The sequence below is a fragment of the Aythya ferina genome (assembly GCF_964211825.1).
Source record: "Aythya ferina genome assembly, chromosome: 2".
NCBI classification, from domain to species: Eukaryota; Metazoa; Chordata; class Aves; order Anseriformes; family Anatidae; genus Aythya; species Aythya ferina.
Window position 1 is genome coordinate 105841460 of NC_140297.1, and position 26283 is coordinate 105867742.

Sequence of the window (26283 nt, forward strand, 5' to 3'; positions counted from 1 at the left end):
GGCGGGGCCCGGCGCGCGGCTCTCCCCTACCCCCCCCCCCCCCTTCCCCTCATGGCGGCCGCCGCCATGTCGCTGCCCCCCGAGCGAGCCTCGGAGCTGCGGGAGCTCATCCAGCGGCAGCTCCTCAAGGTGCGTGAGGGGAGGAGTCCTGCCCCTCAGCTCGTTTCCTTAAGGCTTAAGACCCGGGTACTCCAAGTGTTGGATTTTGGGAGAGGCGAGCAGCTTGTAATTAATGGGTTTGCAGACCTAATTAATAGGCGTACGGACCTCTCTCTGAGTAGGGAGGCTCAAGGAGGCTGTCAAAAGCAGCAGAGATGCTAAGTTTTGGTATGCTCTTGGTATTTTTTTATTCGTTACAGCTGCTTTATTGAGGTAATGTAACTTCTCTGACGAGTTCCTACTAAATTAAAAGACTTAACTGTGTGCAAAAAGGGAGTAATCCTCATGGAGTAGTTATTTCCACGTTCCTGCACTCTTACAGAGTCATAAGTAAGAGTCTTTAGTCATAAGTGCTATCAGTGGCTCGTAGTTGTAGCCTATCTTGCATTTTCTTTCAGATGGATGTCCATGGCAGGATCAGAGAAGTTCTTGCTGAGACCATACGTGAGGAGCTAGCACCTGAGCATCAGCAGCTGTCCACAGAAGATCTGATAAAAGCCTTAAGACAACGAGGAATCGTTGATGATGTTATGAAAGAACTTAAATTTGTAACTGTAAGTAGCTGTCAAGGAAGGATAAAATTTCTGCTTATTCTTCTCACTGGTGTAGTGTGTTGACGAAGTTATAACTCACTAGAATTGTAGAATCACAGAATGGGTTGGGTTGGAAGGGACCTTAAAGATCACCTGATTTCTACCCACCTGCCAGGGACACCTCCCACCATCCCAGGTTGCCCCATCCAGCCTGGCCTTGAACACCTCCAGGGATGGGGCATCCACAGCTTCTCTGGGCAGCCTGTGCCAGGGCCTCAGCACCCTCTGAGGGAAGAATTTCTTCCAAATGTCTCATCGAGATCTCTCTTAGCTTAAAGCTGTTCCCCTTTGTCCAATCCCTACACTCCCTGACAAAGAGTTCCTACTCATCTTTCTTATAGGCCCCCTTTAGATGCTGGAATTTACTTCTAAGGGTTCCTGAGGGTTTAGTGATTTGTGATGTTTTGAGAGCAGATCAGCATAATGTGTGTACTAAAGTAGATGTAATGTTGATACTATATTAAAAGTATTTGTTCAGTTTTAAGTCTCACATACTAGAAGGGAGCATACACAAGGAATGACATCCATTTGAAATGGAGGATTCTTTACATTTTAGAATACTGTGGGAATAGTGCTGTTACCTCGCTTGATACCTTAAAAGTGTCTTAATTGTGATTCCAGGATGTGAATGAAAAGGAGAGGACTTCTGCTTCAAAACCATCAACACATTTTGTTGCTAGAGAACCACCAGTTCTGAAAAAAAGTATGTTGCTTGTTTATTCTTTTTTTTTTTGATCATAGTCTAGAAAGAAATTTGAAGTGTATGATTATTGAATGTGAAATTAGTAATCCAGTATGGACAGGATTCATTTAAAACCTCCAAACTGTGGAGAAATAAATGTCTTTCCTGCTTATCTAAAGGATAGCAGTTCATGTAAGCAGCAGATATTAATGTCACTTAAAGCTTGACTTGTAAGGGTTTCGCTTATTTTGCATTAAGATAGTTTCTGTATATTTTAAAATCACTTCCTTCTAAGGACTTGTTTGTGAAAAAAAAAAAAAAAATCACATTTCTATTCTCCTGTTAGGTAGCTGATATTTAATGTGCTTCCTAAGTGCTGTTTTTGTAGTCTCTTCATTTTTGTTGCTACGCTTTACAGCTAACATTGACCCAACACGAAGGTATCTTTACCTTCAGGTTCTGGGTGGGAAAGCTTTTCTGGAACATCTTCAGGAACCAGATCCTCTGCCTGGCCAAATCTGTTCTACTTTCACTCTGTGTTTACATTTCCGAAATCAGCGCTTCCGTTCTAAACCCGTTCCCTGTGCCTGTGAGCCAGACTTTAATGATGGTTTTTTACTTGAAGTACACAAGGATAGCCTAGGTAAGGAACTGGTACTGTGGTGTTTTTTTTTTTTTCCTTTCCCTGACTTTATAGTTATTCTGAAATATGTTTGATATTATTTAATATTATTTGGTTGTTGTTTTTTTCCCCTTAATCATGTTTTCCTATGGAAATTGATAGCTGTATTAGGTTTTCCTACTTCTACATTTCTCTCTATTCTTACTTCTTTTCCACTCTAATGTTGGTCTAATTTAAAAGTTACTTTATCCAGAATTGACAGTGAGATAGTAATCTTAAGGATGGTAAGAGATGCTAAGATGGCTGTGATTTTCACTTGTCAGCACAAAGCTTGTGAAGAAGGGGCCAGTATCTCCCTGGAGGTCCTTTAGAAGCCTCCTGGACGTGGTCCTGGGCAACCTGCTCTAGATGGACCTGCTGAAGCAGAGGAGTTGGACCAGATGACCTCCAGACGTCCTGTCCAACCTCCTCCCTTCTGTGAAGAGAGATGTAAACTTGTTACCATATGGAAGGGAAAACACTATTGTACATTCAGTTTGCCTACCAGGCAGGAGACATATGCAGAACAGGCAGTTATCTGCAGCCTGCATTACCTGTGCTGTTGGTAGCCAGGGAGCATTGTAGGAATTAAATGGTAACGGAGGACTTGTGGAGTAAATAGGGAAGACTTAAGCTGGTGGGATAAAGGAAGAGCATATTGATGCTGTCCGAGTCCTATAGAAATTCAGGGAGGTATAGTAAATAGACTCAAAGTTACAAAGAGTATGTTTGCAATTGCTTTTACTTAGTGGTACTTTAATATTTACTTTCTTAAATGTTAATCCCATTTTTAATTTGTTGTACAATTAAATCATTTACACTAGGGTAGTCAAATCGAGTAATCTTTTTATCCCCTATCTGAGTCGATTGTAATCTTGCTGTAGCTCCATCCTAATCTGAGTTTGATTTAAGGTAGGATTGTTGTTGATGCTTCTAGGTGCAAGATTTTCTTAAAATGCGGTGTTAATGTGTATCTTTCCCTTAATTTGAACGAGAACTTGGGATAATAATATGCTGGCTGTTTTATGTTGGTTTAATAATGGCAGGTGATGGAAGTAAAATGGTGGATGCAACCACCATGTTATCTATATGTGATCCAGTGCACATGGTTCTGATCAAAACAGACACGTTTGGTGAGACAACCCTAGTAGCATCCCATTTCTTGGAGTGGCGATCTGTCCTGGCTGCAGAGAACGGCATAACAAACATTGCTGTGGAACTCCTGGGTGTAGGTAAGAATAAATAATAGGCATATCACGATGACTTAAAATATCATGTACTAAATTTGCTTATAGGCTTAAAGCAGTATTTATGATGGTGCTCAGTCTTAGTTCAACTGGAAAGTTACTGTAAGGTATCCTTAGGAAATGTTTAGGTAAGAGACTAATGGTCAGATTCTTGTGTTAAGAAAATATTAAAAATGAGTGTTCCAGTGTCTGGGAATTCCCACAATTGGTTTTCTGCAGAATCTGGGTAAATTATCAAAACAAACAGACATAAATCAACCAGTGCATCTCCAGGAATCTGTCAGGCCAATGCACCAAAGAGTAAAGTCCACCTTGTGTCCCTTTCTTAGCAAACTAGCAATTGCTAGAGAAAGTAATCTGTGCTCTGCTGCCTTGTAGTCACATAGCTGGAAGGACACCTTTGATAGAAGGGATAAACAGCTTTGTTTAGGTGCTTAGCTATCAGTATACACGTGTATCTTTGTGTGTCACCTGTCACCACTCCCTGTTTCAGGTGTTTCATCCTAATTGTTCAGGACAATACAATTTAATGGATAAAGGTTAAATCCAGGACTCAATGTATCATGACTTCCTACTAGTTATCCCAGAACTTGGTCAAGTTACAGCTGAGCCATTTGAGTATTCTTTATCACAGTTTCTCTACTAGTTAGTTAAGCAAGGCCCTTGCTAGTTTCAAGAGAGTAAACTATATTTTAAAAATATTTTGAAAATAGCATATACTGTGTAAGTCATGCTTAACTCTTACCACCTTTGCCTATTTTTTGGATGATTTAGTGCACAGTTTTATCCAGTGAACATAAATAGATTTATGTTTATTTACTGATACGTTTGTTTGCAATTTCAGGATAAAATAATGCTAACTTTACTAAGCAATATGGGTTTGTATAGACTCTCAGGTAGACAGTTTTTAATTTATAACAAATAACCTTTGAAATATATGAAAATAACTTGTTTGTTGCTTGTATGTATGAGTGATGGGAGAAATTCTAATCTACTTCTCATTAACTTTTTTCCTAAGTAATAAGGTACAAATCCGGTTAATCAAGTACTTGTATGGCATTCTGGGTCCTTCATAAAAAAACATATATTGAGTGAAATGAAATTGACCCTATTCTAACTACTTAAATCTGAGCTACCTGTGTTGTCAGTAGGAACAGGCACACTTACAGTGTGGCTTTTCTAATCAATTTTAGATGCCTTATTCTAGAAACTTACAGAACACCATTCAACACATTATATGTCCTGATATTGGCTGCAAAGAGAGCCACGGGTATTTTCTCAGATCTAGGTGTCTGTTTCTTTGGCCCTATTACCCTTTCTTTCAGTCTTACTTTTGTTAATCTTTAAATGAAGATGCTTATGTTGTATGTACTTAAAGAAGTGTAATTGTTTCTTGTGATTATATAATTAAAACAAAAATTTGTTCCTGTGTCACTGATGTGTCTGAGTAAAAGGAATTTAAAGGGACTGATTGAAATGTATTTTGGTTCGAAGGTTCAGAATCAAAGGTTTCTGTTGGTGTTTTGAACATCAGACTTGAAATGTATCCGCAACTCAGTAAGACGCTGTCTCCAGAAATAACTAATACTCAAGTAAGTAATTTTTGGGAAGGCTGACCTATTCTTTTGGGAGGGGGAAGAGGGGGATCTCAGTATAGAATTACTCATGTAGACGTTGGGGGCTGTGGGTTTTTGAGTGTTCAGTAGTATTTTTTTTTCACTCAATTTAAATATAATTGCCTCTTTTAAACTACTTTGTTTATACTGATCATTACTTTATTTGAAATATTACTGTATGTAGTTTTTCTAATTGCCCGTATCAAAGCTTCAAGAAATGAGTATGAAATACTTACGTTTCTTCAGATACTATGTTTCCTTGCTCTCTTTTCCCATTTGAAAAATAATTTCAACAGTCAGCTATTCTGCTTGAAAAGCCAGTAAATGGTGGCCTGAAGGCGCATGCAGATATTACTCCACGCTTCACAAGCTGAGTAATCCTTCTGTACAGACATGCATCACTGAAGATGAACACTACTTCAGTCAAGCTTGAGCCTACAAACAAGAAATGTAAATTGAAGTTTTCACTCATTGGATTTTCATTTAAAAATACTATTCTTTTGCACTGGTGTGGGCATGCCATGTAAATATTAAGCTGTATTTTACCTAAGACAGGATTTGTTGTTGATACACTTATTGATTACATTTTTGTTCTTGTTTGGAATTAGTATATGTATCATCTGTTATGTTTATTTTCTTACCTGCAGTTTACTTTGGAACATCAGAAGACAGCAGAAAAAGAACGACTGTTTCTTGTGTATGCTAAACAGTGGTGGAGGGAATACCTACAGATTAGGCCTACACACAACACGAGGCTAGTAAAGATTTTTGCACAGGTTTGTAAATTTTATGAATATGCTTACCTGTTATTTAAGTTATCTTTTTATTCTTAGATTTTTAAAGTTTATGTACGTAGAATCTGTATAGATTTATGATGTGGCCATGTTCCAGTCAGGGCTACATGTGGTTTAGCATGCTGAAAATGAAATTTTAAGGATTAAACTTGTGTGTGTTTACTGAAGCTTAATACCATTATGTAGAAACAAGTCCTCCTGGCACCCCTACAGAGGAGGTAATAAAGCCTCCTTAGTCCTTTCCTGAATAACCACAAATGTCAAAGGCTTAAGACAATAAAGACAATAAGAATTTAAGTCAGTAGAGATCATAAATGAAAGAAAGAAATGGGGAGGGAAAGATGATGCAAGGGCAATCACCACCTCCTACCAGCAGACTGATGACCAGCCAGTCTCCAAGTAGCAGTGGGAACACATGAGGTTATCAGAATTGTGCGATAACTCAGTTATTATCCACTTTTTACATGTAGTGCAGAAGCATATATTACGTGCTTTTTTTTTTCTTGCTTGATGGCAATGTGGAAACTGACAGCAGATGGAGCACAAACTGTTCTTTTCTGTCTAGAATATCCTACCAGTTACAGAGCCAGTGGAAAACCTAGTTGTAGTGTCTCTCTGAATTAATTGCATTAATGGTCTTGTGTCTTAATTTTAAAAGAATTTTTCTGTCTCAGTATTTTTAAATTACAATTATTTGGGAGAGAATAAATTCTATCGCAAAAAAAGGTGGTCTAAAATCTATCTTTTGTGATATTTTCATTGCTGCAAAGTAACTACTTTATATTTACATCGCTTGCACCCCTCCCCTTTTTCCTATTATTCCCCCATGAGTTTTTCTCGCTTGCACCCTTCCCCTTCTCTTCCCCAGCCCTGCTGCAGGAGAATTAGAGAGCGACTGGGTGGGGGCTCACAGCCACTGGTGGGGCTGTGAACACCACACCCTTGTTTGGAAGGTGATGCTGCTACTGAACACACCTGGTACAGCCAGAATGGGAGGTGTCACTTCCGTGAAGAGAAACAGGAGGCACTTCAGGAAGTTTTAACTGTGCTGTTTGTTTTTTTATATGTTAAGGATGAAAATGGAGTGAACCGTCCAGTGTGTTCCTATGTCAGACCGCTTCGAGCAGGCCGCTTGCTAGACACACCTAGGCAGGCGGCGCGGTTTGTCAGTGTCCTGGGTTATGAAAGAGCTCCTGTCATTGGAGGAGGAGGTGGCAAACAGGAACAGTGGTGCACCCTTCTTGCTTTCATATGTAGAAACAAGGTATGTGCAAATAGTCTGTGTGTGACACCTTGTCATTGGTATGTTCTAACTGAGGTTAGTCATTAAAAACAGGCTGTGAAAGGTGGATTTGGTCCATCTCAGAGAATTCTCTGTTGCAGATGGCTTATTTAAGATATTTTTAGAGACCCAGGTATTAAATGGTAGATGAGCAGGCTCTCGAGTAGGCTTGCTTTCTTTTCTGCTCTTGTTGAGGTCCAATTTCCAATACATTTTACAATTCTGTTGGACAATGAGTTTGCTACATTGGCTCTAAGATCCTATATGGTTATGCAGTGAATCAATCCTAGTGCGTAGGCCACTAGTTTTCTTCCTGGATTATCCTAGAATTATTGGAAAAGTCTGTTTTGAAAAACACCTTTTGTATGTATATGTACTAAAACATATTGATGGTAAGTCTTTGTATTCAGTTTTTGCAAGATAAGGTTTTTCACTAGAAGTTACTGCCTAGTCCAATATTTGTATCACATGGCTATAATAAATGAAATAATTATAATCCAGAATGAGTTACAATTTCTCAGGTATCAATACAAGTAATACCACTCCCTTTTAATAGCTCTTTGGAGTGATCACTGCTTTTCATCAGCACTGAGATGGTTCTGCATTCAAAAACTGTCTCACTGATGAGATAATTGATGATGATGATAATTAAAAAGATCTGCTGTTCTTGGCAGCAGGAGCTATATCTCATTTTTTAGACCAGTCTCAAAGACCACACAGCAAAGGCATTAGCTGTTGTCTCTGAATATAGATTTAGGTGAGATGTTTGGAAGAAATTCTTCCCGCAAAGAGTGGTGAGGATGTGGCACAGGCTGCCCAGAGAAGCTGTGGCTGCCCCATCCCTGGAGGTGTTCAAGGCCAGGCTGGATGGGGCTTTGGGCAGCCTGGTCTGGTGGGAGGTGTCCCTGCCCGTGGTGGGGGACTAGAAGCAGGTGATCTTTAAGGTCCCTTCCTACCCAAACCATCCTGTGACTATAACACAGTATCACACACAGGTACCAGCCATGTAAAGGCAAGCTCTGAGCTACCTGCTGGCTTTCAGATGAAAGTGATGAGAGTGAATATGAGTTTGAGGACTGTTATGGTTGGAGGTGCAGAGAAAGGGCAGTGTAGTGGAAAGCTATGCAGAAAATAGCTGAATTTAGCTCCTGCGACACCAGGTGGACCATTATTACTTTTCTTAAGAAAAACAGCGTGGCATTAGATTGTTTTAACACTAGTAGTGAGCTAAGCAGCACACAGCTGCTCACCCACTCTCCCCAAGTGGGATAGGAGAGAGAATTGGAAAGGTAAGAAAGAACTCATGGGTCAAGGTAAGGGTGTTTAATAAGTAAAGCAAATGCTGCGTGCACAAGCAGCGCAGAGCATGGAGTTTGTTCACTGCTTCCCATCGACAGGCAGGTGTTCAGCCACTCCCAGCCAAGCAGGGCTCATCACGCATAATGATTTCTTGGGAAGACAAACACCATCGCTCCCAGTGTCGTCCCCCCCTTCCTCCTCCTTTCCCCCAGCTGTTATTGCTGAGCATGGCCCCACATGGTGTGGGACAGCCCCAGGGCCAGCTGTCCTGGCCGTGACCTCCCCAGCCTGGTGGCTGGCAGGACATGAGAAGCAGAAAGGTCCTTGGCCCTGTGCGAGCACTGCTCTGCAGCAATTGAAACATCCTTCTGTTATCACCACTATTGCCATCAAAAGTCCAAAACAGAATTGTGTGAGCCTTTACGAACAAAATTAACTCTATCCCAGCCAAAACCATGACACATTATTAACTCAGGTTCAACAAAAAAATGGTTTAAATCTACTTACTTGAATATTTGCTTTGTACATTCTGGTAGGGGAAGATTGTGCTATTTCCATAATAAATGCTGTGCTTTATATTATGAAGGCTTTGTTGCATGAGGAACTTCTTTCTGTTACAGCTAACAGTTGTCTAATTTTTTTATCCTCATGTGTTCTTCACATGAAAAAATTGGTAGCAATAAATTGATGAAGAAAACTTTTTCTGCTTTGAAGGAAGTGCAGCTGACATGACTTTCAGCTTTTCTATAGACAAATCTGTGGGAGGTCTTAAATTAAAAAATTAAAGTAAAATTACAGTAGATCTGTATTTTATTCAGTGACTATATTTCCTAACTATGAAAATACTGTATAATTTCTGATACTGTCTTGGGTAGTTGCCTTATATACATATTTACTTTTAATTTGAACATTGATCTGTGAAGACAATGATCTGTGAAGACAATGTTCAAATTAAAAGAGGTCCTGGTTTTGTTTTACTTGAAGTTATCCTTAAAAGATATGTTTTCCAGTATTAGTTACACACTGTACTTAAATCTGAAATAAAAATAGTCTGCAATGAGACTAAAAGAATTTATTCTGTTACAGAAAACCAAAACTTTACCACAGGAAAGAATTCTTTACTTATCAGAGAAGCTAACCAGCTACTGGTATAGGATAACAAGATTTTTTTTGTAAAATTAGCCTGGAAATTTCAGAATAGTTTGTACTGGTTAGTTTTCACATTATACAGTTAGCAGAATTAAACTAGGTCATGATTTTGGCCATCTTTGCTTCTCCTGCCTAAATAGGAGGGAAGTGTGACTTATTAAATAACAATTGGAGAAATAGAATTGGTTTTCTTTCTTTAATATTTTTAGCTGTGCCTGATACTTAAACCAAATTAAAAATGCTTACTGTTTAGGGTGACTGTGAAGATCATGCTAACCTTCTGTGCAGCCTTCTTCTTGGATATGGATTGGAAGCCTTTGTGTGCGTGGGAACAAAAGCAAAAGGAGTCCCCCACACTTGGGTAATGACTTGTGGAACCGACGGAACGATTACCTTTTGGGAGAGCCTAACGGGGCATAGGTGAGTTAACAGAATGTGAGAGAACTGAACAAGGTGTATTGAGATCTGTGTAGTTCTTTGGTTATATATATATATTTTTTTTTAGTCTCTACATTCTGTCATACATGTATAACTAAGTATTTAAGTGTCTAGGAGGCTTTTGTCTTCGAATTTGTGTTCTGTGTTCTGCTGCTGTTTGAAGAGTAACTGGTTCAGCGTGAGGTGAAGTAGTTCATCAGTTTGTAATGTACTTTTCAGTAGTTTAATACAGTGTGGTAGCTGTTTTGTCTTAGAGCAGCTGATCATCTTAATTTATGAAGAAGGAGATAAAAGCTGATATGATTGTTTAGGAGTCCATGTGTTTTTTTGTTTGTTTGTTTGTTTTTAATCTTGGTTCATCTGTGAAATCAGTGTTGCATTACTTTGTTCCCCTACAGAAATCTCTATGTGAGTTCTCTGAACTCCTCTCACACTTGAGTCATTTTAGAAGGGCACGTTGTTGTTCTGTATTCTAAAGCTTCTGGCACCTGTTTGTTAAAAATTCTTTCCCTTTTTTGTTGTTCTGCATGTCCTGTTGCTCAAGGGCATAGAGTGGTACTCAGTCCCAGTTTTTATATGGAAATGAAAAAAATATGTTCAGAACTTCAGTGATCAGAAATTCCCATTTTCAGATGACACTCAGCACTATGGTCCAGACCACTATACTTCTTAGTGCTGTTTGAAGCAATAAATTTCTTTGGAAACATAATTTTTGTAATATATAGCTTCAAGTTGTAAGTACAGTGGGACCATATGCGTGAATGTAAAACTTCTGGCTTTGTGAAAGGAGCTGATTAATAACCAGTGTTGAAAATAAGCAATTATGTTTTTTGCCAGTGATTATGTATGCTGTGATTAGCATTTTAAGCTGTACTTCCCAAAATGTGATGAACAGTGTGGAAGCTGTATGGGCATGTTTTTATAGTTGCAAAATTTAATTGTTGTTCCGCATCTCCTTGATTAATCAGCTTATTTTCCTACATATAAAGAAGAAAAGTGAGGTATTATTGCATTGTATGCTACACCTCCAAAAATGTGTGTAATTACTTTCCTGTATTAGAATTAATAAAATTTCCTCCCCATAATTTATTCTAATAATTAAAAAACTTGCATTATATTTTAAAATGGATAAATGACTTACTTCTGTCCCATCTACATATTTTTACCTTGACATGAAATAAGGTGCATTAATAAAAATGTGGAATAATGTGAAATAAGGTGCATTAATAAATAAAAACTGAATGTTTCTGATCAGGTATATCCACAGGCCTATCAACCCTGATGACCCTCCGCTAGTTGAACAACCCAAGCCATTGTATCCCTATCGCACAGTAGGTTGTGTCTTCAACCATCACAAGTTCTTTGGAAATTGTCAGCCCACTGACGCTGTGGAGGTCTGCGTGTTTGACCTGCATGATGAGTCTAAATGGAAGCCCATGAGTGGAGAAGCAATAAAATCTGTCTGCTCTCCTGGAGCAGCATCTTCAGTTCCCCCTTTTCCTCCTCTGTGTGCTTCTGCATTAGATGCTGCAGTAACAAGCAATGAGATAGAGTTGCAGCTGAGATTACTGGTCTCGGAACACAGGAAGGTAATCTGCTTTAAAAACTGTTACCGATCTGCTGAGGTGGTAAAGGTGCATGTTTTTTGTGCACTTGTTTTGCGTAGATGTTTGTTGGTTTAAATAGTTGGGCCTTTGTAACGTGTTTTCTATCACCTTTTGCCAAAATGCAAGATGTGAAAACTGAAGTAACTGAAAAACATCTGAGATGACTGCATTGAGCTACTTTAGACATCATACTGACCGTTTGCTGTGGCAGTGCTGCAGTCACGTGTGGGTTTATTCCCTCCTTTCCTCTATTTCCTGGTCTGTGATTTTTGGCCTACTGGCATCTGCAGACCGCTTATGAGTGGTTTGTAAAAGGGCTGAGAAGATAAGCATCCGTAGCACATCTATCACGTTATTATATCTTACTTTATATGTGTGTCTCTTCCCTTGATGAAAGCAGGCTTTCAGTCTTCAGAGTCTTACTCTGAGTGCTATCCAAAATTAGCAGGTATTTTTAGAAGTTAATTTTGTCCTTTATCAAGATTTCCACGTGTCATAAGTCATAATATACCAGAAATTATTCTTCCTGGACTGAATATGAAGGAGATAATATTTTCAGTTCCTGATAACTGATAGCTCTTTTAGCTGATAGCTGATTGTTTCTTTCTTTTCTTTTTTTTTTTTTTTTTTTTTTTCCAATGTTAGCAATATCTTTACTTTTTAATCTCTCCTACCACATAATGCTCAACCTGAGGGTGGCAAGTAATGCTCAGAGTATGAATCCTGCGCAATGTTGAACACTTCAGTGGTTAGATTTTTCTACTTGCTTGCATTTGTGTGATGGTAGGAGTGCATGTACATACGTATCCATGTTTTGGGAACTTGGTGTGCATTGTTTTTTGCAGTGAATTTCCAGGAAACATTAGGAAAACGTGGTTATTCTTAGTTGATCTTTCCCATATTTCTGTTACCTATCTTATGCACCAGCACTGTAGTCTTAAATTTCTTCCAAATATACTGTAGCTAAAATATATAGTTTCAAAACTCAGCTGGTCTTGTTTTAGTTTAGTCTGACTTAATTTCTTGTTAAATGTTAAATATTTTGTTGGTGGTGGTTGATTCTTCTGGTTTGTGTGAATCAGTACCTTACCCTTACTGCTTTATGGATTCATATCCATGAACTGCAAGTTAAAGGTTGGTCATGATTTTATTTGAATCTGTACATTATCCAAGCTGATTAACATCCTTATATTTTTTCTGCATGGTTGTCATCATGTTGTGGCTTGACTCGCAGGATCTTGGCCTTTCTACTGTTTGGGATGACCACCTATCCTATCTGTTGTCACCAGCGTTAGCAGCCTACGAGCTCGAACGTACCACGAGTATTTCTGCTGGAAACGAAGAGTTTCAAGATGCTGTACGAAGAGCAGTACCTGACGGTCACACATTTAAAGGGTTTCCTATCCATTTTGTATACAGAAATGCCAGGAGAGCATTTGCCACATGTCTTCGGTAAGACTAAGTATAAATTACAACGTATATGTGAAAACCAAGTAGGAACACACAATTACAAATTGCAGGGGGGTTTTTGTTTGCTTTGATAGTAAAGTTTAAAGAAAATCAAGTTCCTTATATAAGATCTGGAACAATAAAGAATAGTTGTTTGATGCACATAATGAATTGAACATCGGGTGCAGAGCTTTTGTGTTAAATGGGTGAGTTCAGTGATAATAGACTGCTGATGGGTTAAATTAAATACTGAGGAGTGTGTTGTCCTTTCCCCTGAAATACAGTTCATTTAATTTCTCTGCTCTTGCTAAGTGATCATCAGTGGTCTTGTTCTTCTCCAAGACAACAGCCCTTGCGCTATAAAACAATATTGTTTGTATTGACAGATTTGGGATGCTTGTTGTATGTTAATCATGTTTCAAATAATTGCACTTGTATAACTGAAAACTTTAATAGTAGCTTATTGATATTTGTTGTTACTGTTATTTTTCTTCTCTGTGATATTTGTTACTCTTGTTTTTCTTTTGTCATAGGTCTCCTTTCTGTGAAGAAATAATCTGTTGTAGGGGTGACCAGGTGCGACTTGCAGTTCGTGTACGAGTGTTTACATACCCCGAATCCGCGTGTGCTGTTTGGATCATGTTTGCTTGTAAATATCGCTCTGTCCTTTGAAAAACAAAATCATGCATGCCTCTTTGGATCTGCAAAATAACGTATCTGCAATATATGCAAATGATGCAGTTAAACTAATATTGTATTTTTATATAGGTGCCAAGGATTTTGAATACTGTATTGTGTGAAGTGAATTGTATACACGATAATAATTGTATTTATAAAGAGAGTTTATTTTAATAAAAGCAACTTTAATACTTACAGGAATGTTGTATGTTTCCTTTCCACCGTGGAAATGTATTTCCATCTCTCTTGGAGCTGGCAATAGCTTCTAAGTTCAGCACCTAGGAACAGTTCAGTCGGGTATAGGTAATCTTATTAATCTATGAATGTGATAATTTATGGGGGTTCTTTGTACTTTCAGAATTAAGACCTGGATACCAGAACATGTGAATAGCTGTGCTGAGTTAGATAAAGTCTGTCTGACTTCATGCCTTTTCCCTGAAAATAATATCACAGAATCACAGAATTGTCTAGGTTGGAAGAGACCTCAAGATCATCGAGTCCAACCTCTAAAATACGTCATGGATGATTGGAGGAAGAAAAAAAAAAAAACCTGCAGAGGCTCATTTCTGTAATACCTCTCCCCTTTCTGACAGGGGAGAGGTATTACAGAAATGCCTTTAAGAAAGGCCTTTGCTGAGCCACCCCCTCGCAGCCGCAGCAGCAGGGGGCTGTGCGGGCGCCGCCGTGCCGGGGGGCGGGCGGCAGGGGGCGCTGCGGGGCGCGGGGCCGCCATTGCGCGGCTCGGAGCCGTTCCCCCCGCGGCGGCGGCAGCGCCAGCGCCAGCGCCGGGGCCGCTCCTCCCGCCCCGGCCGCCCGCTGCCCGCCCGCCTGGGCCGGGCTGTCCGGCGGCCTGGCGGCACTGGCGGGGCGGGGAGGATGAGCGCTAGGAGCGGCAGCAGCAGCACAGGGAGGAGCAGCAGCAGCAGTGCGAGCAGTACCAGCAGCAGCAGCAGCAGCAGTACGAGCAGTAGGAGCAGCAGCAGCAGCAGCAGCAGCGCTGGGCGCTGAGCCGCGCAGGGCATGGCGCTGCCGGGGGAGCGCGGCTCCGAGCCGCAGCCCGGCGCCTCCCGCCCCGCTGCTGCCGCCGCCGTCGCCGCCACGGACGATGAGGACGGAGAACCAGGAGGAGGAGGAGGAGGAGGAGGAGGGCAACCGGAGGCGCTGTCGCTGGAGGAGATCCTGCGGCTGTACAACCAGCCCATCAACGAGGAGCAGGCGTGGGCCGTCTGCTACCAGTGCTGCGGCTGGCTGCGGGCCCGCGCCCGCCGCCGGGAGACCCCCGCGGGCAGACCGGGGGCAGCCGCGCACCTCCGCGTCTGGAGGGACGGAGCCGTCAGCATGGAGCAGGGCGAGCCCCGGCGGCCGCCCCACGGCGCCGAGGGTAAGGGGCGAGCACCCCCGAAAGCCCCCCTCCACCGCCTTTGGCCGCGGGACCCGCGCCCGGGGAGGCTGCGGGGTGTGCGGGGTTTATCTGGGTTTATCCGGGTTTATCGGGGTTTAGGGGGTTTTCAGCCTAAACCCAGCCGGCACGGGGATGAGGCATCGTCCTCATCGCGCATCCGTGGTGCTCCCCGCTGTCAGGCTAGCCGGATTCAGCGTCGCTGAAATTGGGGGAAATTCAGAAAAATTGGGGTTTTTCAGGCTGGTGAATGCACAGTGGGGTCAGTGCGTGGGTGTTGTGCTGCGTGCTGCGGGTCGGCCAGTGCGGGGCCAGCAGTACCTGCAAATAGCGAAAAATACAGAATGGAAGAGGGGCTGCAGCTTCCCCCCACAACTTCAGTGGGTCTCATAACCATTTCCACCTGAATACGGGCTGATGTGCTCTCGTATTTTTTAAAAATAGGTGATGGTAATGTTAATAAAATGCCAGACCGGCACCCAGAGCTGCTGGGGAAACACTTGCCCGACCAGTGGATTTGTGTGCCCCATGAACGCACAGAACTGGGCATTGCACCCCGTGTGCTGCTTCTGCTTTTAGTGTTTTGTGGTGGGATCAGGCTTCTTCCTCTCTCTCACGTCAGCTGTAGGAAAGGCAGTGATTTAGTAGGTGTTTCTTTCTGTTGTTACCATTTCCTTGCTGTTTGTGGCCTCATTCTGTTGCCTCTTAATGTTTTTAATGGCCTGCGGGGTGTATCTGAACGTGAGGCTCAGGCCCCGCTCTGGCACACACACGCAGATGTCCGTAACCTCCTGGGAGGGCATGAGGGGACCACCAGGCACGCACCCCTCTGATGCCTGTAATTAACAGGCGAGGAAGGGAGCTCGGGGCCAGATGTCGCCTGCCAGACCATGCTCAGCGATCCCACGTCTGTATCTGCCTGCCCCAAGTCATCCCAGCATCCACACCTCCGAATACGCCCGTGCAGCACGGGCTGTGCTCGGCCTTCATGCTTTTACAAAGGATTTGTAGGACTACCTGGCAACAACATGAATCCAAGATTCTGTTTTTCTTTGGTTTGCGGAGCCTGTGGCAGGTTTCCACTGGAAATCGCCATTTGCATGGTGCGGTGGATGCTGCGTGGAAGAGACGGCAGCAGGCTTGCTGCTCTTTGGTATCTTTTGAACTGTCCCAGTTCTGTTCTTTATTGCTCCCTGCAATGTCCTTGGATGATGATTAATGAGCGTTGCGAGCCTCCTTCATCTCAAGCCTCTCAAAGGGATAGTTATTCTTACGCTCGGGTATTCAGCTTAGCAGCAATGAAAACTTGAGAGCTGCTGCCCTGGTGCTATGGCTAGGGGAGCCCTGTGCAGCAGCATAGGCCCTGAAGCCGTCTGGCCACGTTAATTTTACTCTTGAGATACAAATTAAAGCTGTCCTAAGAAGTACTGATTATGTAGAAATGGGTGGTGCGTTTCCAGACCCATTTCTTGTGAATCAGTTCTCGGGCTAATGCGCAATACTTGAAATTCCGACTGAAAATACCTAGAAATTGAACAAAATGTCCTTGAGGTAGGAAAGAAAGATGAGTTTCACTGATACGGATGGCAGGAAAACAACCTTGAAGTCAGATCCCTGTCATTAACCAAAACCAGAGAACAATTTTAAAATGTTCGTCTCAGTTTTACCTGCGTAGTCTGCTAATCCTCGGATCCTTAGTTATCTCTTTTTTTTTTTTTTTCCTTTAATCAGGTATGTTTTGGTTATATAGAAGTAAAAAAAAGATTGAGAATGGAAACCTTTCTCAGCTGTTCATTTTCATGCAAGTGTTTGTATTACCTGACCGTCTGAATCCCCAGCAGGAGGAGGATCAGGAAGGATTCCTGGTAATTGTTTTCCTGCCTTCGTGTCTCAGACAACTTAGGTTTAAGTGGCTGTGTCAGAAGATTTGCTAGAGCAGTAGGGATTCTGTGGGCTAATAACTCTGAGCTGTGAAACTATTCTGTTACTGCAGTGCATGAAAAATGTATAGCTGTAGGTTGGCGTGTAGGTTTGGGTCATCACAGCATCAAATATTGGCTGTTGGTGTCTGTTTTGGTAAACAAGAGGATCCTGTGTGGCAAATAAAGGAGTCCCCACAGAATGGTGTCTTTGGGTCGCCAACATTCAGGCTTTGTTCAGGGCCGGGAGAAGGACGTGATCAGTCACGCCTGTCAGCAGAGCTCCGGCTAATTCAGGAGCAAACGCGGCCGCATCGCGGAGTTTGCTTCAGGGACACTTACAAAAGAGCTGTTTTCACAGTGCCTTGCAAACCTTACCGTCCTGCCAGAGGTGGAGCGAGTAAGAAATAAACATGAACATGCAAAAAAAAAGGAGAGTTCCCCGTGGTCATCTTGGTATGAATCATTGCAGCTGTCTGACATCTAAATACCACAGAAACGTGGGCTGCTCGGACAGATGAATTTGGAGATACAGCGTATTTTATCTAATGGATGTTTTTGTCTTCTCTATTTTGCTTGCAGTTTATATGGAAGGAACTAACAGTGGCATCTAGTAAAGTGCCAGATGTGATAAAAATACCTTCTGAATGAGTTAAAATGTTGGTTGTAAACGTGCGGTTTGACTGCTTCGAGCCCTCTCCTCGAGGAACAGTGCTTACAAGCAGTGGCGGTGTTTTTAGACTTGAAGCAGTAACAAAGTGATGGGTATGCGAGTAGGAAACCAGCGCCAGAACTACCTCCTCATCGTCCCCCTCCTCCTTTTGTGTCCTCCTCCAGCCCCAGAGGAGGAAGCACAGAGGGAAGCTACTGAAGTGACATGCAGATTTTCCTCCTGGGCAGCTGCCAGGTGTTCAGGGCAGGGTATAACACATGGAGAGCTCTGGCTCTGAATCAAAAAGATCGCAGAAAAGTTGACTGCATGGTGGCTTTCAAGGGACTCAGAGGGCTCGGGGTGAGACATGGTAGAGAGGAGTAACACAGTGTTGGCAGCTGTAATGGCTTTCACGTCCTTCTTTGTGTGCCCAGGTATTGGAAGGCAGGGCGGAGAAATATAGGACTAATAAATGCAAATTTTCCTTGTGTGCATCAAGAGGTTCTCATTTATCAGCCTCTTGAAGAGTGCTTATGAAAGATATGCGTGCTTTTCAGAAGAAGATGAATGTCCTGGCATTGTCCTTCTAATTTGGTTGACCCTTTTGAAAGATAATGGATGGGAGTAGCCCTGTTGGCTGCTTAAACTTCAAAACAGGGGCCGCGGTGACTACTGCTGAAATAAATCCTGCTTCTAGAGTTAATGCTTAATTATGCTCTGAACTCAGATTTTGTTCAGGGATATTCAGAAACATCTGTGTTTAAAAGTAGTAAGGGTTGATGTATTAAACCTCACGGTTTCTTGTTAGAGTTGCAAGATGTGTATCTATTAGTGGTGGTCAAGGTAGGAAGAAAATGTAATGCCTTTGGCTTGGAGTAAATAAGTAAATAAAATCACATTCCAGATGCCTGCACAAAACAAGTGGAAGGAAGTTACCAATGGGCAACCTCGGTTGCCAGATTTGTTCACAAAAACGAAAAGATGGGAATCAGACTGTGAAGGCAGAGTGACTAGTTTGGTGTTGTCCAAAATCTGCATTTATTGTTCCTAAGGAAAGCTTAACAGCAAGGAACTTTGAGGAGCTGTGGGCTCCAGATGCTCATGACTTACTGAAAGATAAAACTTTTGTAATTTAACGGGGTTTTTCTTTACTAGTGCAATTAAATGTTGCTGTAGAAGGAAAAGCAGAATTGTAATTGTCATTGTGAGCAGTGATTGAAGAGTGAGAAATGAGATGTCTCCATGATGTTGCGGGGAATTAATATGAGGTCTGTAAGGGGCATCACAGCAGAAGGAACAAAGGTGGGGTTTTTTGGTCGTGGAGTCCAGCATCAGGGCCTGGCAGGAGGTGTCAGTGGCCGGAATGTGAGTGCCTTGGCGAGGCTGGGGAAGCTGCCTTGCAGTAAGGGAGGCGATGAGGGGATTAAGGCACGTAGCATCCTGGGTCCTTGTTGAACGTGTCTTTGAAAACCAGGGAAGCTTTTTCATCATCTCTGTTGAAAGAAAACTGCAGTGTTCGCGTTTTGTTAATTTATTAGGTTACAGCGCTGGATCCAGTAAGGAGACAAAACGATTATTGTCCCACCACTGATAAAATCTGGAGGTAGCTTGCGTGACACGCGCAGAGGTATGAGCACGCCACCGATTTTATTGCTGTGCGCTTTAAGAGCAACAGAAAGATGAGTCAGTCTGTGCAGTGTAAATACGAGGCTCCAAAGACATAGCCAAGGTAGAGAGAGGCTGGGAACTGCTTTTCCATCTGCTTGAGAGAGCTTATTAGCAGTGAGTAAAAGCTCGTAACTGGTCCAGCAGTGCTGTGGTATCAATTTAGAAAATCCATAACATGCTTGAAGCTCCCTCAGACTTCAGTGGATTCAGCTTTCTGCCACAAGCACCTGTGCTTGTTGGACCAGCAAGTAAGTGGATGGCTCTAAGAAAAATGAGAATATGATTAGAGTAACAGAACTAAGAACAAAGAAACAAAAAAAGCTTTTTGAGACGTGAAGTCTAAGTGCATGTTCACTTTTTTTTTTTTTTTTTTTTTTTGGTGGAGGGTTGATAAATGGACATGCCAAAGAAGAGCAAGTGTAGTATCTGTACTCAAATAAGCATCTGTGGAAGAGGATGGCAGCTCTTCATAGAGCTCAGCAGCACTTTGAGATGCATTTCTAGCACAGTATTTATCTTAGAATAACAAAAAATTGTCTCTGTCCCTAGGTAGACAGATGGGTTTGCTATAGAGGATGAGCAGTGGATGTAGAAAGAATTGGACGGTGACCGGAGCCAGTTTCCTTGTGCCAAGTAAAAATGGGACAAGACAGTGAGCAATCACTGTGTGGTACCTTACAGGGTAGCATTAAGGTAGTGTGGGTTCCTTAATTTGGTATTAAGGAAAATTATTATTTTAGAAACTTTTATTACAAAACTTTACTGGGTGAAGACCTCTTAGTCATTATCTGCTTTGGACATTGTGCAGAGGATTACTTATGACTGTACAAAATGAGGAGTAACTTCAGTGAACCTGGGTTGAACGGAGAAAGATGAAATCATGAAAAAAAACATTGACACAAAGCCCTGGCCTCCTTCAGTACGTTAACATCTCTAAGAGTTTTCCTTGTATTTTCTTAAAACTTCCTTTCTCTCCCCTTCGTCCTCTTCCAGTCTGAGAAGTGCGGTATACCAGGTCTAAGTCACCTACCGGAGGCTGATACATAAATCGTGAGTCAGATCCAAAAAGCCATGAGCTGTGAGGACTCACCCCATTACCTGTTGTCCCCTAATTACATAGTTTAAAGGAGGGATATGTTGACTCTTAAGGCCTAAGTGTTTTCCTTAAAAACGTCAGCCTCTGCTGGTTGCTCCGAGGGGTCTCCTGTTTCCCCTCCTAACCCCTTCTGCTTCCTCCACATCCTCATCTTCTCAGCTTTCACAACCTTCCTCCCCGCAGCCTGATGGCCATCTTCAAGCTTTGTTTATATTTTCTTTGCCATTTTCACGTTTTTATTTTCATTACCCAGGCTTTCTTTCCTCCCATGCCTTTCATCTGTGTGTCCTGTAATAGCCATCCTGTGCCAGAAGCCTGGCTCACTCCTGCTACATCATTGCTTTCCCCTCCGTGTAATTACTAACCCCGTGCTTTACATATCATCTCCTGTCTTTATGTCGCTTGGGTGCCTTTGCTGCCTTTATTCTCGTCCTTTCCTTTTATTGGCACTAATCTTGACTCTTGGATTGAAAACCTTGTCAGATTTGGTAAGGACTGCCCCAGTTCCTGCAATCAGATGATTACAATGGGTGCTTGTTGTTGTAGTTTTTAAGGAGTTCCTTGTTCTCTTAAGGCCAGGGAAAAGCCTCCTGTTGTAGCTAGAGTGCCTCTTGCTGACTTGAAAGCCAGAAAATACACATAAATTCAGCTTAATCTGAGGGCCTGACTAAGGCCTGCTGAATTTGTGTGTCTTGATTTAGTGACTCCCATATTGTCCCTCTCTCCCTTTCCTTCAGGTAGGCCCCGTGTTCCTTCTGCCACCTCTGTCCTCCGGCACAAATGGGCAGTGGTTGTCTTTCCTGATGGCACCCTGAAGTCTGTTAGTGTGGAAATAATAGGTTTAGTTCTCCCCAGACCTGCATCAATAGGTTGTGATATTTAAGTCGATTATTAATCTTTAACACGAAATGACTTCCAGGCTCGTTGCTAGCTCACGCACCAGCTACGCTGCTGTCTGAACGTGAGTGCTGACGATCTCCCTTCTGCAATCAGGATCGAAGCTGTCTGGAAGGAAACACTTTGGGATCAGAGCAGAGGAGTCTCAGACGTTGCTGGAAGGCTGGGAAGGGGCTCACAGGATCTTGGGGCAGCTGCTCGCAGTGGAAGCAGCAGCAGCCGTGTGGCTGTGGTGCTGGGACACAGACATCGACTCCCTGGTTTTATTTCAGATAGTGGAGTGCAAATGGTTTGGCACATCCAGCAGGCTTTCTTGCAAATATCTGTATCAGTCAGTCCTTTTTAACATACTGAATTATCCACTCCAGCTTTAAAATGATGTCTTAAATGTGTACCTCATACTTTTTGCACCAGTATGTGATAGGCTTGCTGTTTGTTTTAAAATCAGTGAAGACCTTTATCTGTGATATATTAATCCTTGCAAGGCATGGAAATTGCCCTTCAGTGAAGCATGGGCTATTGGTTAGTTGAGTACAGTCTTTTTAAAACCGCATTCCAAAATGATTATTTGGAAATAGTTATTTCTCCCTGTCTAATCAGTGACCTGAAGCTCCTGCCTCGAGGGACGAGTCAGAGCGCCCTAATGCTCAATGAAAGTTTGGCCTGACTCAGCTTGTTGGGGGCTTGAAATATGAATAATTTTCAAATAGAAATTTTGAGAAATTAAAAATGGTGGTCAAAGGTTTTTGTTGGCTTTGTTTTGTTGTTACATGTTGTTCCATGTTGTTCATATGTCTCTTTGAAGGCTATTTTCAGGCATACAGGAAACCTCCAATGTAAGCCTCTTGCCTTCTTTCAAAAACTGCATTTTTTTGCATTTCAACAACGCATGAGGGAAAAATCATACGATCTCCCGAACTGGAAAAAAAATGAAGTTTAAAAATTGAAGTTAATTTGACAGTCAAAGTTGTGCTGTTTACTAGTAACGAATGCATTAGTCACTATTGGAAAGCTGTCACGGGAAAACACTTTTGATATATATCTTTTGGCATTAAGAATGGTAGAAACGCTGCACAGGTTAGCAGCTGGTTGAATGGTTATGAAGGGCAAAGAGGTTTGGATCTATGTAAAGAAGCAGCTGCTGACATAAATTTGTAAACCTTCACTTATTTACGAAATAAACAATTCTGCCTGCGGAGATAGTTTTATGACTTCTTATAGGTGTGTGTATATATATTATATAAAAAATGTTTTTTTTTTCTCTCTCCCAGTGCGAATTAGGAAAGTGTGACCCTTAGGCTATGTTTAGAAGTTTGGTTTTTTTTTTTTCAGTCATCTGAGCTGAAGAGAAGAAATTCCTATAGCTAGCCATTATGACTAAATTTTGCTTGCATGGGCCATACAAGAGCAAATTCAGCTCAGTCTTGATAGATTCATGTCAAAATGTGTTTCTTAGGTGAGTTAATACAGGTGTCTTTAGTAATCTGGGAAACTTCCAAAAGAGTCACTGCAAACAGATCAGGGAAATCAGCTGAGTACATGGTTGGAATCAAGGTAGAGAGGGGCAGGGAATGGTATAGTAAATAATTTCTGTAATGCAGTCTGTAGTGTTAAAATGGTGCAAGTCAACCAGTAGCTTGTGCCCGTCTAGAATACCATCTGTGGTGTGTTTGAGCTGGTGTGAGACTTAAACTACTTGTTACTCCTGTTTCCCTCCTCAGGATGTGGAATCCTGACAATACCATTGTTTTTTGAGGTGCTGGTATAAATGTTGCTCCTCTTCTGTGGTGTTGCCCAGTTTCCAAGTGATGGGAATAAGTAATATGGCTTAAGATGTTCCCTACGTTAGTTATAGTACTAAAAAAAAATAAATAAATCTAAGCAATCTTAGTAAGCAATCTAAGTAAGCAGTAGTAAATTGTGGTAGTACCAGATATGAGACAAGGAAAGGTTCTAAAGCTGGAGTTGAGGAACTTCTTTCATGGAAGTTTATCAAAGAGGATTTATCAGAGGGGCCGTGAGATGAGTTTCTTGCTGTTCCTTTCAGAAATGGAATTTTTGCTTTACCTCTTTTGGTGTGGGCTGATTTATTTGTTTTGTATGTAAGGATTTGGTTAAGACTTCTGTTAAAAGGATCTTCATAGGACCTCAGCGTAGCCGTGAAGTGTAGCGATGGGTCTGTGCAACTGAGAGGATCTGGTAAATGGTCTGACTCCTGTCGGTCATGCTACAGGAGACACAAGTCAAAGTACTTGAATTTATCAGTGGCAGAATGGTGTGTGCCATTGCGTGATTATAGGTTTAAAATCACTTACTTTTTCTAAGTAGTAATTTTCCAAAAATACCTTTTTTTTTCTTCTGAAAAGTTTTTTTTCTTCCCCATTCTGACTGCGTTTCTGTGAATTGGCCTTCTCTTGTCTTATATTGTGGAGGTGTGTTGTTTTGGTCATCTTCATTTGAGTTTCACAGAAGTAGCCCCCAATAGTCATAAATCTGCTAATATTTGTAGAAGTATTCAATAAATAAAAAAAGTTCTCATTGAACTACCACCATTTACCATTTAAAACAATCAAAGGAGTGCTACCATTTTGAACACCAGGAATGTCTCCTGTGTGGATCTTGACATGAATTGACCAGGATCACCAGTCCTTCTGCAAAGAGGATGCAGTATTTAAAAGCTGCCTTACTAAGTCACTCTCCTGTGCACTCTCCTTATTTTGCAATAAGCCAGCGGTGTTAAGCATTCAGCTTACACTGGCAAGAGTTCAAAACAAAGGTAAACAGCTTTCCCTCTGTTAGTTAGTTGCTCTGTATTCATTCAAGATGCGTGTAACCTTTAGGTTCAAAGGGAGGGCGACTAGTTCTGCGTGAAAAATAAATCCTTTTCTGTGTGGGTGACTCTTCTCTGCTTTTGTGTGCCATTCAGATTTTACATACTAAGTCAGCACAATTGCTGCTGTGTACAAATACTATGATAACCATAGGTTGAACTTCCTTGAGCTCGCTTGGGCGATCTGATGAGGACAGTCCTTCCATTTATGGCTCCCCATTGCAGGCTCTCCTGGGGGGTCCCAAAGAGCAAAAACCACAGAGGTCAAATTAAAGATCCACGTGTTTTGAAAGTCAGGTTTTGAGGAGCTCCCCTTCTCTGTGGAATGTTTCTATGGAATATTTCATTTTCCTGAGTATCATTTCCCAACAGAAAATCGTCCTGCTACGTCCTACTTTGTGCTCTTCTCATATGAATTACCAACACAGAGTGATAATCTTGCAGCTTTTAGTCGAATGGTATATGATGTGAAATTTCAGTTTTATTTTTTTCATAAACTGGCAAGCCACTTGCACTTTTATACCAAAGTGTTTTGTCTTTGAGAATATTGAGATTTCAATTTGATGAAACAATTCAGACGCTTAATTTCTCCATGTTGATTAAATTCCAAAGTGATGCTTCTTCTGAACTCAGAGGAAACACAAAAATTGAAAGAAAAGACCTCTGAAAATATTACAACAATATTTCTGCTTTAGCTTGCTCAAACTTCATGTTGTTGTTGTTGAACTCTGATATCCCAGAAGTATCAGATGAAGCAAGTGGTTTTTTCCTGGTCTATGAATTAATGGTATGTTTTCTCTTGAAATAATTACTTGCTCCTGCTTAATTTAAGCCAACATGTTTTCATGTTCCCTCCATGGCTGAGCATCATTCATACAATTTAAATAATGAAGCCAAACATTAAAGACATCTTAAAAGGGAGAGTCGTGAAGGATCCAAATAAAGAGGGCAGGGCCTTTTTGTTGTTAATTCTGTGATGCATGTATAATTGCAATATTATTGAAATGTGTGATTGAAGTAAGGCAAAGAATATTTGGCTAAAAGTGGAAAAAAAGAGTTGACTTCTTAGTGTCTTGTCCATTGACTTAAACTGAAAGCTTTTCTTTCTTTCTTTTTTTTTTTTTTATTACAGATAAATCAGACCGGTTACACTGCACAGAAATGGAGGTAAGAGAAGTGTTTTGTGTTCTCTGCTGGTGCTGATTTAGCTCAGTTTGTTTTTGTTACCTTAAAGTGAAAATGTAGAGTGCTTTCAGTGGGCAGTCTTACTGTGAAATGTTTGTAGTATTTATGTCTTCAAATTAACAGGTGCATAAAAGTATCTTAACATGGGTCATTTAGTCTCATGCTCAGAAAAAGAAGAAAGAAAGTCCATGTAGTTTTCAAAAAACGAGGCTGGAGCTACAGATAATGTAACCTCATTTGTTATTCACTTCTTTTAAATAAGTATCTTTGGTTTTATTTTAGAATATTTCATTTTAAATAATTTCTCTTGGATAAATTATCTTGGTGTGCTTTCTAAAGGACTAGTAGATTGTGGAATAAATATTTAGTGTTAACAGAATTGGTTGGCGATTTTTGGCAACCCAGGAATTTGGACAGAAGCAGAAAAGATAAGTGATCTCAAGATTATTTTTCTACCTCAAGGTGTCCTGTTTTCATGTGCTTTTAGTATTTCCTTTAATTTATCACTTGGTGATATGGGGCCTAAGGAATAGTTTAGGTATGTCTTGCTGGAGTAGCAACAGAATTGTAAAACCAATTCAAAACGGCTTGCTTTATATCTTGACCATTTTTTGACTCCGTGTCTTTGATCCTAAGCTGTGACTGTTGTAAGAATGCTCAAACCACCATTTTGTCAGATCCATAGATTTAATCCAAGACTTGAATGAAAACTAGGTAGACCTTCTTGCTGAACAGGATGTGGACTCACAACTGTTTGTTATGATACAGAGCAAATCTGATGGCCTACTCCTTAACTAAACTTTTCCAGCAATAAATAAAAATATCTGCGTCCTTTGCAGGGCAGTGTTTTCTTCTTGTCTTTGAACTTTCTTTGAAATGGAAAACTGAGTTTTTACTTCAACTGTTCCACTGCTACCTCAGGCTGGGCCTGGAGGTGGTAGGGCCAGTGAGGGCATCTTAATTGGTGGGCTGTTTTCTCATCC

The 26283-nt window shown here is 41.4% G+C and overlaps 2 protein-coding genes across 6 annotated transcripts in view; both read left to right on the plus strand.

The window, feature by feature from the left end:
* Positions 1–3: 3 nt before the first annotated feature.
* Positions 4–13851, plus strand: CEP76 (centrosomal protein 76). Of its 3 annotated transcripts, none has more exons than XM_084511055.1 (12): positions 4–129; positions 558–713; positions 1374–1455; positions 1853–2077; positions 3142–3327; positions 4837–4934; positions 5606–5734; positions 6825–7016; positions 9736–9902; positions 11176–11509; positions 12762–12979; positions 13510–13851. In XM_084511055.1, the coding sequence occupies exons 1-12, from the start codon at positions 52–54 to the stop codon at positions 13646–13648; spliced, it is 2004 nt and encodes a 667-aa protein (XP_084367181.1). In that variant the 5' UTR covers positions 4–51; the 3' UTR covers positions 13649–13851. The 3 variants fall into 3 exon arrangements, with proteins under 3 accessions (XP_084367181.1, XP_084367183.1, XP_084367182.1); XM_084511056.1 differs by lacking the exon at positions 4–129 and adding an exon at positions 163–327; XM_084511057.1 differs by lacking the exon at positions 1853–2077.
* A 596-nt stretch (positions 13852–14447) lies between these two features.
* The window catches only part of SPIRE1 (spire type actin nucleation factor 1), a 128327-nt gene continuing 116491 nt past the window's right edge, over positions 14448–26283 (plus strand). For all 3 annotated transcript variants that reach the window (XM_084511052.1, XM_084511053.1, XM_084511054.1), the window contains exons 1-2: positions 14448–15035; positions 25248–25282. In XM_084511052.1, coding sequence (XP_084367178.1) covers positions 14675–15035; positions 25248–25282 — 396 coding nt within the window. In that variant the 5' untranslated portion in view covers positions 14448–14674. The remainder of the gene's footprint in view (positions 15036–25247; positions 25283–26283) is intronic.

What these genes read in the sequence shown, in the direction of transcription:
- CEP76 (XM_084511055.1), top strand. Translation starts at nt 52, where the DNA reads ATGGCGGCCGCCGCCATGTCGCTGCCCCCCGAGCGAGCCTCGGAGCTG. An exon ending in ACCACCAGTTCTGAAAAAAA is followed by an intron (nt 1,456 to 1,852) that starts GTATGTTGCTTG and finishes TACGCTTTACAG; the next exon opens with CTAACATTGACCCAACACGA. An exon ending in GCATTTGCCACATGTCTTCG is followed by an intron (nt 12,980 to 13,509) that starts GTAAGACTAAGT and finishes CTTTTGTCATAG; the next exon opens with GTCTCCTTTCTGTGAAGAAA.